Raw genomic sequence first — 15,280 nt, forward strand, 5'->3', positions numbered from 1 at the left:
CAGTGAGCGGTGAGTGCGGCGTGGGCTCAGGTGGGCGCGGGTGGTGGGTGCGGACGGCGGGCGCCTAGGGTCCGCGGCCCTTGCTCGGTCCAGGCCGCCCTGGGGCCGCGCGCTGCGCCAGGCGCCGCCCGGCCCACGGGAACGCCGCGCCTGTAGCCATCTCGAGCGGGCCCCGGGGCCGAAGGGACATCCCCCGGGCCTTGGCCCCAGACCCGCTGTCCCACTGTCCTGGTGCTTCCCTTGGGTCTATTCCCCCAATCGCTGGCTTCTCAGAACCCCTGCCCTTTTTCTTGGGACCCTCCTGGCGGAAGGACCCCGGTTCTTGTTGTAGGATTGCGCCCAGTCCTGGTGGGCCCTTCCCCTGCCGCTGGGCAGCATCTGGCATGCAGTAGGCGCTCAGTAAATACTTGTCGGATGCACCAACATGCCGCGGGCCGGAGGAGCCCGTTGTCGGCTGGCACTGACCTGCCTGGGCACGCTGCGGCCAGCCGTGGCAGGACCTGTTCTAGGGGGTGGCCTCAGCCCTCAGGCGCCTCCAGTTTAGCTTTCTGCCTACCCAGCAACTTCTAATTTGGGTGCGTGGTTGGGAGAAGCTCTCAGCTGTCAGCCCTGCCTTGGGGACCTGCTCCCGGCTTCCTCACTCGGCCATTTAGGGTGTTGGGGGAGAGGCAGGAGCTCTTTCATCCCTGCTGGAGGTGTCACACTCGAGGGGTTGGGCCATTGACCTGGCTGCCCCTGCCTGCTGGGTACTGGGGGTCCTATCCCTTCAGATGCCCCTCCCAACAGCTTCATGTAGCCTGGGCCTGGCTGAGCATGGTCCTCCTTGGCAGGTGGGGCAGGAGCTCCTGCAGTGCCTGGAGTGGCAGCCCCTGAGGAGCAATGACGGAGTATAAGCTTGTGGTGGTGGGCGCTGGAGGCGTGGGGAAAAGTGCGCTGACCATCCAGCTGATCCAGAACCACTTTGTGGACGAGTACGACCCCACCATAGAGGTGAGCCCGGATCACTCAGCTGGGCCTGGCAGCAGCCATGGGCAAACCCAGGACAGGCCCTGAGCAGCTAAGTTTGGACACAGCCAGGACTGGGCCGGCTCTAGGCCCCAGCCCTGCAGGTGGCATGGGCCTGTCTCCCAGCTGCTGCAGCCTTGGTACCAGGGGCACGAGAGGTGCAAAGGAGGGGCTGACCCTGCAAACTCCAGGCCAGCAGGAGTGCAGGTCCCTGAGCCTCATCCTCCCGCAGGACTCCTACCGGAAGCAAGTGGTCATCGATGGGGAGACATGCCTGCTGGACATCTTGGACACAGCGGGCCAGGAAGAATACAGTGCCATGCGGGACCAGTACATGCGCACTGGGGAGGGCTTCCTCTGTGTGTTTGCCATCAACAACACCAAGTCCTTTGAGGACATCCATCAGTATAGGTAAGCCACCTGTGGCCACCCCAGGAGCCCATGGCATGGGTGGGGCAGGGAGGCTCTCTGTATCCAGACAGGGTCTCCTGCCCTCTGTATGTCCTGGATGCAGCCACGTTTGTATCCCACCCACTGGCTCACACCTAACCCCTCTCAGGGAGCAGATTAAGCGGGTGAAGGACTCGGATGATGTGCCCATGGTGCTGGTGGGGAACAAATGTGACCTGGCCGCGCGTACCGTGGAGTCTCGGCAGGCCCAGGATCTTGCCCGAAGCTATGGCATTCCCTACATTGAGACATCAGCCAAGACCCGGCAGGTGAGCAGCTCCCCACCTTGTAGCTAGCCAGGGACTTGCCCCGCTCGGCCCCAGCCAGGGAACAGTGCTTATTGCCCCTCTCCCTCAACACAGGGCAGCCGCTCTGGCTTTGGCTCCAGCTCCGGGACCCTCTGGGACCCCCGGGACCCATGTGACCCAGCGGCCCCCACGCTGTAAGTCTCCCCAGACGGCAGGGCAGTGAGGGAGGAGAGGGGTAGGGTCTGGGCTCATGCCCTGCAGTTCTGGGCTGACACAGCTTCAGGGGAGGTGGAGGTCCATGGAGAGAGCTGCCCTGAGCCAGGCCAGAGCGGTGACCCTGGGGCCCATTTCCTTCTGTCCCAAGAGCACCCAATGGTCATCTGTTAGTCCTGAGTCCTGAGTGAGGCTACTGGGGACATTGGCCATAGCTCAGATAAGAATTGGGTTAGGGTGTTCAAGCCTCGAGCCAGATTGGGGATGTAGGAGGGTCCTGGGCCACTCTGAGCTTTGGGGACTATTTAAAAGTGAAGCCTTGTGGCTTCTAGGTGAACAGGGCCTAACTCTGTATGGCTTGGAGGACTGAGGAAGCGGACAGTGAATCTTGGACTGGGATGCTGTTTGAGGTCAAGGCAGGAAGTCCCTTACCTAAGCAGGCGTCTCTGGTTCTCCTTCCAGCCAAGTCCCCAGGCAGACCCTCCCCCAGTCCCTCTGTTTCCAGGGTCTCAGGTCTCCTCCTGGCCAGGCCCCCAGATAGCCCCCACCCAGTCCCTCTTTTCCCCGGGGTCTCAGGTCTCCTCCTGGCCAGGCCCCCTGGCCCCTGATCTAGTCCCTCTATTCCCAGGGTGTGGAGGATGCCTTCTACACGCTGGTGCGGGAGATTCGGCAGCACAAACTGCGGAAGCTGAACCCACCCGATGAGAGTGGCCCTGGCTGTATGAGCTGCAAGTGTGTGCTGTCCTGAGGCCAGGTGAGGCAGGGCCAGGCGAGCTCCTGGGGTGCTGCCCGCATCCACTATGATGGCCCCGGGCTCCCCGATCCTGCCAGTCCCCCTGCCTAGGGCGTCCTTTGTGCCCCGCCCGGCCCAAGCTCAGGATGAGGAGGTGCCGGATGCGGGGAGGAGGTGCAGACGGAAGGAGGAAGGAGGAAGGAAGGAAGGAAGTGCTGCTGGCACCCAGCCAGCCCAGGGATGGTGGACAGAGGTGACCGAAGACCCTTCCATGGACATTTTGCAGACTGTCGTGGACTGTCCTGAATGCCACCGGTACCCCAGTGTCCAAGTCCCCTCCTAGTCTCTCCAGGCCCCGCTGGGCACAGGTTGATCACAGTAAATTATTTGGTGGTCTTGACTCTGGCGTCTGGCTGAGGGCAGGAGGCTGCTGTGCTTGACCTCGTGTAAGGATGTGGGCACTTGGTTCTGTCCAGTTCAGCCTTGCTGTAGTCTGTGATAGTCTGTGAGGGAAGCTGGTGGAGGCTACCAGCAGCCTGGGACTTGCTTTCTCTCCTCTGCCTGCCCACTATGTCTGCCTCCTGCAGAGAACTCTGGGCACCATGGGACCTGGGGATCTTCACTAAAGGCACTCTGTGGTCCTTTAACTAACAGGGGGTCCTTGAGGTCAGTGGGGCATCTCCATGCCCAGAATGGAGGCCTTGGTAGGGAACTCTGAGTCTAGACTTACTTGGGAACTTACTCTAAGTCAGTTTTCCCAAGTTTTTGGGTCCTTGAAACATAGCTACTGAGGACAGCTGTGGATTAAGGGACCTGGCACCATGGCCCCTACCTGCACAGCATCCTGCAGTCCTGTGACTTGGGACAGTGGTTCTCAGATTCTGAAAACCATGTCCTAGTGCTGTCTGCACAGCCTCAGGCCTCTGCCTCCTTTGGGAGCTGCCCCATCTTGGGCTCTTGCCCTCACTCTGAAGTGGACAGTTCTTCTCGAGCCACTTATGGTCACCAGTGTGGCCTGGAGGGACACCTGAAGATCGAGGTAGCCACACACTGCTCCAGGAGGACTTGCCCTTCCTTGGACTGTGTCCTAGCCATGGTCATAGTCATGGGAGTTCTGTCCTCTGTGTCCCCCTTCTGGCTGCTGCTGGGGGCCCAGAGTGGCCCTGGTGTCCCTCCCAGCGCCTGGGTTGAGGCTGGTTGGGCCCTTGGGGGTCTTGGGGTCTGGGTGTGTGAGGGTTTCTACCCAGGGGAGTGGGATGCAAGCCTGCAACTGGTGGTAGGCAGTGAGACCCTACACTCGCCTTCCCCTCCCTCCGTCTGGCCTCCTTGTCCAGGTGGAGTGAGGCCCTAGGCCCGAGGTGGTGTCTGGGGCTTCAGGGCAGCTTGCCAGGTGCTGCCTGGTTCCTTCACTGTGGTCCCAGGTTGGATGAGGACACCGTGTGGGGGACGTCTTTTGCCCCTTCTTTGGGTCCTCGGTATGCTGGGCAGGGCCTGCTTACAGGGCCCCGGTGGGGTTGTAGGGCCTATGCGGTGGTTGTGGGGGTGGACAGGGCAGAGGTTGGAACTAAGGGTGTGGGAACCGTGAGCCTGAAGCTAAGGTCTGTGGGGAGCATCCGGAGTAGCTGTCTTTGTGAGGGAAGCTGGGGGTAGAGGCTGCTCTCAAAGATGACACTCAGTAGTAGCCTGTCCTGCCTGGGGATACCTGACACTGAGCCTAGGCCACCAGAGAGGCCCCTGGCCTTGGCCTCTGTGGAAAGCCCCTTGTGCTGCTGGTCCTCGGCTCAGGGACAGCTGCCCTGGGGGAGCCTGAGAGAAGACCAGTGGGCTTGCCCCCATTGTTTCCTGGCATTGAGCTGGTAGCTGGGGAGGATCTTGATGCTAAGGATGACAGCAGGGGCCTGGTTGCCCTGGAGTCAGGGACACTTGACTCCAGACCCAGATCTGCTTCTCCACTGAGCTCCTCTGACCCTTGCAGGGCCAGGCCCTAGGGACCTGGGTCCGGGAGTCCTGTGGTCCTGGGGTACCTGTGCTGGTCAGACACAGGATATCTGAGTACGGAGGTGGGAGCACTCAGGACCTGGGACTGTTGGGTGGCTCACGCTGCTCTGGGCTTGCCGCGGGATTCGGGTTGCTGCAGGGCTCCCTGCTTCCCACCTTCACCACAGAACTATTGGCTGGCCTTCTGCCCTGATTCAGAACTCTTCAGGATTGCCCTGACCATCTGCCTCCTAACATGGGGTCTCGCCCCATGAAGGTGAGCACCGTGGGCTCTGAGCCCCTCTGCCCTACGGGGCCATCTACTCCATGCCAAGAGTCTGTCTGTCTGAGCTCTGGCTCTGCCTCTGGGCCTGGGGATGCTGTCTCTGCCCCCTGCCCACATCTTGTCTGAGCTTGGGATGGTGTCCATGTGCTGGGCTGGCTGACCCCCTGAGAGGGTGCTTTGGAGCAGGGGGCCAGTGCTCCTCCCTGGGGGTCCGTGGCTCCTGTGCCTATCAGGCCTCTGAGGGTGAGATGATGCCTCTCCTGCCCCCAAGGTCAGGCCCTGCCACAAGGCCCAGTCCGCCTGATTTCTGCAGACTTCCTGGAGCAGAGGAGGAGGGGGCCAGGGCCAGGGCATGGACCTGGCACTCCACATCTGGCAGGGAACCTGGGGCAGGAGCCCCCTAGCTGTGCTGCTGAGCACCGGGTCCAGTCCCACACTGCTGTGTCCTGCAGAAGCTTTGCAGGCTGTCCAGGGGTGACTTCAGGAGGCCTTTAAGGTGTAGGGATGGACATTGGGCTGGAGGGTCTCTGGGAGGGGTCAGTGCCCATAACCTGTTCATGACCCAGGCCCCTCCTATTGGGTGGCTGGTGGGTCCTGCCACGTTCATCCCTGGGGTCCAGTTGTGTACAGGCCAGGGACAGGAGCCCTGGCCCAGGAAGCACTCTCATATGGGCCTTTTTCCTATGTGGCGTGTGAAGTGGGGTCAGTATTTGGGACAATCCCCAGTGGCCTTCCCAGCCCACCTCATCTGGCCTGGCCCTCCTTCCATGACTGGCTCATCAGGGCTGCAGTGGTAGGCCATGGGGTTGGTGTGACTGCTGCCCTCAGGCTGGCTAGGGTCTGTCCTGAATGCCCCCTGGGGTCCTGTCGTCCTGCAGGCTGACTCATCTGCACCTCCAGGGCCACATGCCTGGCTGCGGCCTCACCCTGGCTCTTCAGCAAGCCAGTGTTCTAGAATCTCAGGGTGGCCTGAGGGTCACAGGGATAGCAGGCATTGGAGCACTGCCTGTCCAGGCTGGGGCCAGTGGCCTGAGTGCAGCCCCAGAGCTCAGCCTTTAGGGTCTCCTACAGCAACCCCTCATGGGTGGACCCCTCTCAGTGGTGACATGACTCCCTGAAGCAGCAGCTCACGGGGCTGGGCTTCCCTGGCTCTCCCAGGCCTGGCCCGTCTGCCCAGCACAGACCCCCGCCGCTCCCGGGGTAGGGTCCCCAGCCTGGGTCCCTGCCCATCCTGACCAGTTGCTGAAGCACGGAAGGACCCCTTGACAGTGGGCATCCCTCCTTGTCCTGGCAGCCCCCCTGGGTTGGCCTGAGAACTCCCCATTTGGGTCCCTCTGTAGACGCCTCCCCAGAGGGTCAGGGCCCTGGTCCCCAGGCCTCAGTCCCTTCCAGGTGTGGGAGAGGGAAACCCAACTCCTGTGTCCCCACGGACTGATGCCCCAGGAGAGGCCCTGGCTGGGACTGGCTCCTCATGGGCCCCAGGGAGGCCTGGCCTCCCTCTCCCCCGCCCCACGGGGCCCAGGGCCATGAGGAGGTGAGGGGCCTGTCCACTCAGGTGCTGCTTCAGCCTTAGGAGCCCTCTCCTTCCCTGTGCTGATGACGCCTCAGCAGGGGCGGAAGCCCCCAGACCCCAACACGCAGCCTGCTCCCAGGGCTGGAGCGTGCTGCTGGAGGGTGGCCAGGCAGCTGTGCCCAGGGCCCAGGGCTTCCCCTGCCCCACCTGGCACCCACTGGGCACCCTTAGCTTTTGGGGAGATGAGGGGTACCCAGCCAGGCCCTGGCTGGACTCACTGCCCAGCTGTGTCCTGGGCCAGGTTCCAGAAGGGCAGGGCTGTCTTCTAGGCAAGGGCCATGGGAGGACTTTGAGGAGCTCATTTGGGACCTGTGTGGCTAGTGGGGGGTCAGTATGGTGATGGGGTACACAGTGGCTTCCTGGGCTCAGGGTCAGGTAAAGGGTGATTCCTGAGGCCATGCTGTCATCTGGGCTGACAGCAGGTGGGAAGGGCAGCCGGGCAGAAGAACCAGCAGGAGGTGAGGACTGCCCCTGAGGATGAGCCCAAGGGCCCCTCCTGATGTGGACATAGGTGTCTGAGGCGTGGGGGTCTTCGGCCAGCCCTGGGATCCTGTGGAGCCCCCTGCAAGGGACAGTCCTGAGGTGCAGAGTGAGTCTGGAGGGAAGGGACTGTGGCTTCACCAGCCACTATGTCAGCCACTGTGACTGACACCTGGCCTCTTGTGCGAGGCCCTGTGGGCAGCTGTCCACTCACCATGCAAGGCATGCTACTCACTGGTCCACGGCTGGACCAGTGCCCAAAGGCATCTTCTTCATCAAGGACCATCTGTAGGCAGTGGCCACCTGGCTTAGGCCCAGGCAATGACTCCCACTTGCAGCAGCCAGTCACCTTCCAGGAAGTTGCCTAAGGGGGCTGAGGCCCTCTGGAGAAGGGCCAGAAACCCTGGGGACTGGGAGTGCAGCCTCGGCTCCCTTCTCTGGCACTTCCAGGGCCCTGTGGCCAGTGGGCCTCTGGGTGCTTAAGGAGCTCCTGGAAAGACAGCTCACGTCCAGGCTTCCGGGACTGGCAGGGTCCCAGAGGTGAGGAGGCTGTGGTTGCAGGCTGTGGTCCCAGGACACTCGGGTTTCTTCCACAGGATCTGGGACTGGGGTCCTGGATGGACCTACGGATGGACTGGCCAGGGTCCTGGATGGCCTACGGGCTGCCTGAGACCTTGCTAGAAGGGATGCCCTGAACATGCCGGGGGAGCAGCCGGCCTGGGAGCTGCCCCCCCAGTCTCCTGCTGTTCTCCCGGGTCTTGACACATGGACACTTCTTTCCCTGTAAGCTTCAGAGTACAGACATGCCCCTCTGGGACCCAGACTTGCCTGAGGACAGCTGTCAGGCACCTCAGCAGCCTGAGCACTCCTGGATGGCCAGCGTCCTGCAGCAGACCAAGCTGTGGGGCTCTGGAGCCGCCCCCACAGGGAGCTGTCACGTCCTGGTGAGACCAGGGGCTGAGACCTCTGCCCTTTTTTATCCCGGCCCTAGATTGCAGCTGGCTCCTTGCTAGTCTTCTGTAGCGGCAGTGAGCTGGAGTCCTAGCTGGGTTGTCCTGGTTGGTCATGAATGCTGACCATTAAAGAAGCAGTGGCACCCAGCCGTACACCAGCAGCTGTGATCACGCAGTGTGGCCTCCGGGTGCCAGGCAGTACTGCGGGGTCGCCCTGGCCGCCACCTTGGAGCAGGGAGGTGCTGTCTGAGCTCAGACGGCCTTTGGCAGACCCTGACGGTGAAACCCAGTCAGGGCTAGGTGGTGAAAGTAAGTGCCCAGCTCCTCAGGACCCTTGGGCTTCTTCCACATTTGGGGGGTATAACGCAGCCTTTTCAGGTGTGCAGGTGGATGGGTTGAGGTTCTTTGGTTTGCACACATGAGGTTTCAGTCTCTGGGATGGACGTTCATGGACTTGAACTAATGACTCGTCCTTCCCATCACGTGGTAGGCCCCTGTTTGGTGTTCCAAGAAACTACCCGATGGCCTTCCACCCTAGATGGACTGAGCTCAGGCAGGAGAGTCCCTCAGGCCCCACCTCAGGCCCATCCCACTGAAGCATGCCCCCCACCCCGTTAAAGGCACAGACACACTGGGGTCCTAACCTGAGGAGGGTGCAGGGCTGTGTGTGGCATTTCCCCTGATTCTCAGCCTTCACATTCTAGGTGTCCAGCCAGAGGGACCCTATCTGACCACACCTGTGACAGGTTCCTGGTAGACTCGGGGAGATATCTATGGAGAGAACGATATTTCCTGAAACAGGCCCAGGGTGACTCTGAGGAATGCAAGTTAGAGGCCAGCCTTAACTGGAACATGAGGCCTTGGAAGATCACAGCCCTTGGATCCTCAGGAGAGGTTGGGTCCACCCAGAACTGAGCCTCGTCTCCCCAAGTACAGTGGACACAGTCTCTGTCCTCCCTTCAGCAGCCAGGAGGCATCCCCACCCGAGCCCAGGTGGCCCCAGCCCTGCCTTAGCTCCTTTCCCAGTGAGGGGTGGCAGGAACTGAGGGCTGGGCTGTGACCTGCGGGAGTGATCAGTGCTAGGCCACAGGAAGTGGCAGTGCTCACCCAGACTGTGACCTGTGCTCACCAGGGACCTCACCTGGATTTCACTGTCTCACAGCTCCTGGCTTTGCTCTAGGTTTTGTTTTTACTTTTTTTTTTTTTTTTTCGTACTTGGGATTTTAAAATTTTACTTTAAATTTTTATTTTGAGGGGCTGGGGATGTGGCTCAAGCGCTCGCCTGGCATGCATGGGGCGCTGGGTTCAATCCTCAGCACCACATAAAAATAAAAATAAAGATGTTGTGTCCACTGAAAACTAAAAAAATAAATATTAAAAAATTCTCTCTCTCTTTAAAAAAATAAAAATAAAAAAATAAGATTTTATTTTGAGATGGGGTTTCCCTAAATTGCTAAGGTTGGCCTCTAACTTGTATTCCTCCTTCCTCAGCCTCTTGAGCAGCCCCGTTAGAGACATGCCACTGGGCCCTGCAGGTGCACGGTGTCTCTGATTCCCTGTCACTCTCCCCCTCTGACTCACGGGCCAACTAAAGATGAGCTTGTTAACTTCCAAATGCTTAGGGAGTTTTTGGGGGGAGCGGGTCACTAGGGATTGAACCCAGAAGCCCTCTATTATTGAGCTGCATCCCCAGACCTTTTTCTTTTTCTTTCTTTTTTTTTGAGACAGGGGCATCTCCTTAAGTTTCTCCCAAACTTGTGATTCTCCTGCTGCCTGCCTCAGTCTTCTGAGTGGCTGGGATTATAGGCGTGGGCCACTGCACCTGGCTACGTTTAGGGAAATTTATGTTATTTTTCTGTTAGTGATTTCTGGCTTAATATTATTATGTCATATGATGTACTTAATATTTCCTTCCCATCTGTCAAGGTTAGACTTATGACCTGAGATGTGGTCTATCCTGGTGAATGTTTCATGCACTAAAAGAGTGTGTATTCCACTGTGCCAGGTGAAGGGTTGACAAATGCCAATCAGCAGGTGAGGTGGCACCCACTTGTACTTCTAGTGACTTGGGAGGCCAAGGCTTGCAAGTTAGAGGCCAGCCTGGGCAACTGAGAGAGAGAGAAAGGTCCTGTCTTTTTGCTGTTCAATTTAATTTTTTTTTTTTTTAGTTGTAGATGCACACAATACCTTTGTTTTATGTGGTGCTGAGGATTGAACCCTTGCCTCACATGTGCTAGGCAAGTGCTCTACCACTAAGCCACAACCCCAGCCTGAGATTCTGTCTTAAAATAAAAAATAAAAAGGTCCAGGTGCCGTGGTGCATGCCTGTAATCCTAGTGGCTCAGGAGGCTGAGGCAGAAGGATTGTGAGTTCAAACCCAGCCTCAGTAATTTAGCAAGGCTCTAAGCAACTAAGTGAGACTTTGTCTCTAATAAAACACCAAATGGGCTTGGGATATAGCTCAGTGGTTAAGGGCCCCTATATTTAATCCCTGGTACCAAAAAATAAAATAAAAAGGGCTAGAGGTGAGGCTTAGTGGTAGAGCACCCCTGTTCAATCTCAATAGTTCAATAACAACAAAACAAAAAACCTCAAGTCTACGTGAGTTAAAATCCAGACTACAAATCACATTTAAAAAACCAGTAAGGAGGGATTTCCTAAAGAAGCCAATGAAAATGATCAAAGAATATGAACAGGCACCTCAAAAAAATATGGTTAACCCACGTGTGAAAATAGACTACTTACTCACTAGCACTGGGCAAAATGCCAACTTGTACCACAATGAGACATTACTATGTTCCTAGGACTAAGGCAGAGAGCTGTAGCAATGGCGACTCTCATGACCTGCTGTTGGGAGGGCAAATCCTCACACCATTTGGAAGTGATTGGATGAAAGTGCTCATGCCATGACCCAGCAAGGCCTTTCCCTTCTGACCAGGTGCAGAGAAACAGTGTATCTGCAGCAGTGCTATTGGCAGTAAGTAGAAAAAAAAAATCAGACACACGGGGAGCATAAATCAGTGTTGGCTATTCACACGATCGAGTACTCTGTTAAAATGAATAGATAACATTTTATCCATTTGGACAAATCTTGCCCCGAACTTTGTTGACCAGAAGAAACAACCAGCAGGAGGACACACACAGTTCACCACTTATAAACTGTGCGGCCTGTGTGGTGACCAGGCCTGTGATCCCAGAGGCTGAAGCCGGAAGATCGTTCGTTCCAGGCCAGCCTCAGCAAATTGTGAGACCCTGTCTCAAAAACTGAAAAGGGCTGGGGGTGAGGGTCAGTGGTAGAATGGCCACTGGGGGACTGGTCTGTCTTATTTGGGAATGCTCATATACACAATAGAGTCTTACAGGATGTGTAAGAGTGAGGGCCATTAATGCAGGTCAGTGCCCACCTCTGAGGGAGGACTACCCGGTGGGGGAGAGGGCTTTGGACATGCTTTTAAGGTAGGGGATTAGTCATGGCGCTGGTTATTTATTTATTTTTTTAAATTCTTGTATGTTTGAATGTTCAGTAATGAAACTCACGTGCATCTGCCCATATACCAAAATCTCAGGAACGGGAACTACATGTAATAGGGTTAGGGTGGCGTCTTACTTTCTTGTACTAGTGTTTTCTGACATTTCTTCTAGAGTGTATCGTTCTTCTGTGGCAAAATGCTATAAAAGAGTTTCAGTGAGAGGGATGTATTATCTGTCCTGGAGATGCGCAGGAAGGGACCGCCGCCCCTCGGTGCCCAGGACCGCTCTCCTCCGGTTCTGAAAGCGTCCCCCTCGCGTGCGGCCCGTGTCCAGCAGAGGGCGCCAGAGAGGCCTGCCCCAGGCCATCCTGGTCCAGGCTCTCTCATCCCTGCAGCAAAGGCCTGTTCAGTTTCACTCCTGGAGCCTACTTTCATCTCTGCTCACGAATGCATATTTCCCCCAAATCATGAGAAGAGATTCACTAAGTTAAAATAATGATTTCCAATGTGTACACACATGCCAGGAAAAGCCCACAGCTGCAGGTTCCCACAAGGCAGCCGTGTGACTTTGAGCGCTGGAAACAGCTGGTCTGAACACCCATGAGGACTTAGAATAAAAATAGACGTTTCTTGTTAATAATCCAAGAAATGCTGATTGTATGTTCAAATAATATTTTGGACATACTGGCTTAAAATATACCATTGAAATTAATTTCATTTGTTTCTTTTAAAAAATTCATCATACAAACGTTTTTCTTTTTGGACACTATCACATCACATATCGGCCCACACTGCATTTCTACTGGACAGCCCTGGTCTGGAAAGAATGTTGGCAACAGCAAGATGCCAGTGAGGTTCCCCATAGGGTGTAGAATCACAGCTGGTTTTGATATTACTGTCTTGCTTTCCCGTATTTTCAATTGTTCTAGTTTGAATTTGTAATACTTGTAAATAGAATGAAAACGTTAAAGGAAACTACTTCCAGCCTTCCTTTTTAACATTTTTTTAGAAGTAGTTGTAGAAAAATAACACGTTTATTTTATTTATGTTTATGTGGTGCTGAAGACGGAACCCGCGGCCTGTGCCTGCTAGTCATGCACTCTACCTCTGAGCCGCAACCCCAGCCCACGCCCAACCTTCTTGAACGTGAGCTTGGTGTCACTGGCCTGGGTTCTGCTGCACTGGGACAGAGTGCGAGGAGGTTCAGGCCACCGTGTAACACGGGAGCATGGAACTGAAGCTCCCAGCCCCAGTTCTTGGGTTCCCATGGGAGAAGCCAAGCAGGAGGACTCTGCCTAAGTGCAGACCAGCAAGGCTCAAGCAGAGCTCCCTGGGGGCGGGGAGGGACCGATCAGAGGGCAACCAAGGACAAGTGCGGCTTCCAGACTGATGCTGTTCCACCTTGGCCAGGAGAACTGGAGTCGTCTTTACCAAGCAGATGCTTATCTGCTCCTTCAGGTGGGGAGTTTCTGACCTTATCTTGTCTGGAACTGTCATGGCAGCCATTCTATTCAGGGGGTTTCATCTACAAGTCAATCTTGTGTTAATCTGGGCTCTGGGGTCAATGTCTGGGCACACTTCGTGCACCTGCACTACAAAAGAAATTTCTATGGCTGCTGGTTGTGGTGGCATACACCTGTAATACCAGAGACTCGGAAGACTGAGGCAGAAGGATCACAAGTTGAGGCCAGCCTCAGCAATTTAGTGAGGTCCCAAGGAACTTAGTGAGACACTATCTCAAAAAATAAAAAGGGCTGGAAGTGGCTCAGTGGTAAACGCCCCTTGGTTCAATCCCTGGTACCAAACCCAACCAACCAACCAACCAACCTGAGGCCATAAGTCCTAACTGTACAATGACCTCGGTAGACCCTGCCAGGAATTAGCTTTACTTATCTTTTTTTCCATGGCATATTTCTTAATTGACTCCCTTTATTTCCACTTGCTTATTCTCAGGGTTAGTACATGTGTTATTTTTCTACAAGTTATTTGATTTCTCATTTGCCTTAAAACTAATTTAAAGAATCCTGTGACTCTGCCACGTTACTGGCTTGCATTCCACTGCTCATTACTAGACCTCACAACAGAACCTCCAGAACCTCTCCTCACTTTCCTCTGGCTTAGTTGATGCCATAAATTAAAAAGCAAAGAGAACCTTGACAGCACAGTTTTTCCAGCTCCACAAGCTGTTGCAATGTCAGTGGAGATTTTCAGTCTGTCAAAATTCCTTTTTCCCTGGGGCATTTCCTGTCTCCTAGCCCAGCCCAGCAGGCCACTGGGAACTGTAGCTCCACTCCCACCTGCAAAATCCCCAGCTTTGTGCACCCTGCTGTATGCACCTTCCCTTCGACTCACAGGTATTTTTAAAGAAGCAATGACAAAAGTAGGACAGGAAAAGGACCCCCACACTCAGCAGCCTCTGGCCCACTCTGCCTGGAGCCTCACCTCCTTCAGTGTCTCATGAACACTTATGGGGGTTTCTGCCCTTAGCCCTAACTCTATTCCCTGTTACCAAGAGCTCCCCTAGGCAGACACTGTATAATACTGGTCCTGGAGCTAAGGAACAGGTCCTTGTTCTTGGTGTTGAAGATAAACACCTGAGGAACGCAAGGCAAGCTAGCAAGTATGGTTTATTTAAGAAAGTGATGGAGACAGACTTCTGTGAAAAGAAGGGCCCCAGAGCTGGGAGTCCACAGGAGGGGGTGGGTCTTGCTTTTTTATAGACCCCAGAACCCCTTTTAGTCATTGCCTTCTCTTTCTTCTCTGACTCTGTGCCTGGGAACTGGGAGGATGGAGTTAATAGCCAGGAGCAATTGAGAGGTTAGCAGTGTGATAACCAGTCTCATCCTCTCTGTCCCCCCTCATTCATCATCTACGTAGACTGCCCGACCTTTGTCCCTGCCTTAGCTTGCTGAGGAATGTGACATATCCTGTCTACTCAGGACAGGCTGGCTGCAGGACGATTGCTTTTTGGCAAAGAAAGCATGTGGGGTTCAGTATATGGACTAATTTTATAGAATTATTCTCTTAACTTCGTGTGTCCACCGTCCTCATCTGTTTGTCCCCTTCCAATAACACGAAGGGATGCCATAGCAAAACCATCCCAAAGCTCTCTATTTCAAGAAACATGTATCTTGAGGGGCTGGGGGTGTCGCCCCCCCGCGACAAGGGTACGCGGGAGACCAGCCTGTCGTCTCCGAGGCACCAGCTGTCGGAACCGCCCTCGGACAGAGGTAGTGAAGCACTAGACCAGCTAGTGTCTCCTGGGCTGAGTGAGAGGGTAAGTATTGCGACGCGGCCTGCCACCCAACCTGGCCCACAATCACACTGAGTCGGGAGATGAGTCAACCATGAAGGTGCAACAATCTCAACTTTATTGTGTCAGGGAAAGAAGCTAGACAGCTTCTGGGCGATATTTGAAATGGCTTCTTCACATTATGAGAATTCCAACAAACCCGAGACTCTGACATAACCTAGGGCTGTATTCACTAACTTTAGGGACTGAGGATTGAATCCCGGGGTGCTCTACCGCAGAGCTTCATCCCAAGTCCTAACTTTTTTTTTTTTTTGGTACCAGCGATTGAACTCAGGAGCACTCGACCACTGAGCCACAACCCCAGCCCTATTTTTGCATTTTATTTAGAAACAGGGCCTCACTCAGTTGCTTAGTGCCCACCATGGCTGAGGCTGGCTTGGAACGTGCGATCCTCCGGTCTCAGCCTCCCAAGCTGCTGGGATTACAGGCGTGGCCACCGCGCCCGGCCCCAGCCCTGACTTTTTTCTGGGACGGGCGGGATCTCGCTGCGTGGCGGAGGTGGCCCTCCCCCAGCCGACGTGACTACAGGCAGCGCCACCACGCCACCGAGCCGGGGGAACCAGGACCTTCGGGCAGTTT

At 55.7% G+C, this 15,280-nt stretch overlaps 1 protein-coding gene across 2 annotated transcripts; it reads left to right on the plus strand.

Moving 5' to 3' along the window:
* Window positions 1-807: 807 nt before the first annotated feature.
* Hras (HRas proto-oncogene, GTPase) lies at window positions 808-3,049 on the plus strand. Of its 2 annotated transcripts, XM_015503403.2 has the most exons (5): window positions 808-990; window positions 1,238-1,416; window positions 1,565-1,724; window positions 1,818-1,897; window positions 2,545-3,049. In XM_015503403.2, the coding sequence occupies exons 1-5, from the start codon at window positions 880-882 to the stop codon at window positions 2,606-2,608; spliced, it is 594 nt and encodes a 197-aa protein (XP_015358889.1). In that variant the 5' UTR covers window positions 808-879; the 3' UTR covers window positions 2,609-3,049. The 2 variants fall into 2 exon arrangements, with proteins under 2 accessions (XP_015358889.1, XP_015358890.1); XM_015503404.2 differs by lacking the exon at window positions 1,818-1,897 and having other exon boundaries at window positions 810-990.
* The last annotated feature ends 12,231 nt before the right edge of the window (window positions 3,050-15,280 follow it).

This window comes from Marmota marmota, unplaced genomic scaffold, assembly GCF_001458135.2.
Source record: "Marmota marmota marmota unplaced genomic scaffold, marMar, whole genome shotgun sequence".
Lineage (NCBI taxonomy): Eukaryota > Metazoa > Chordata > Mammalia > Rodentia > Sciuridae > Marmota > Marmota marmota.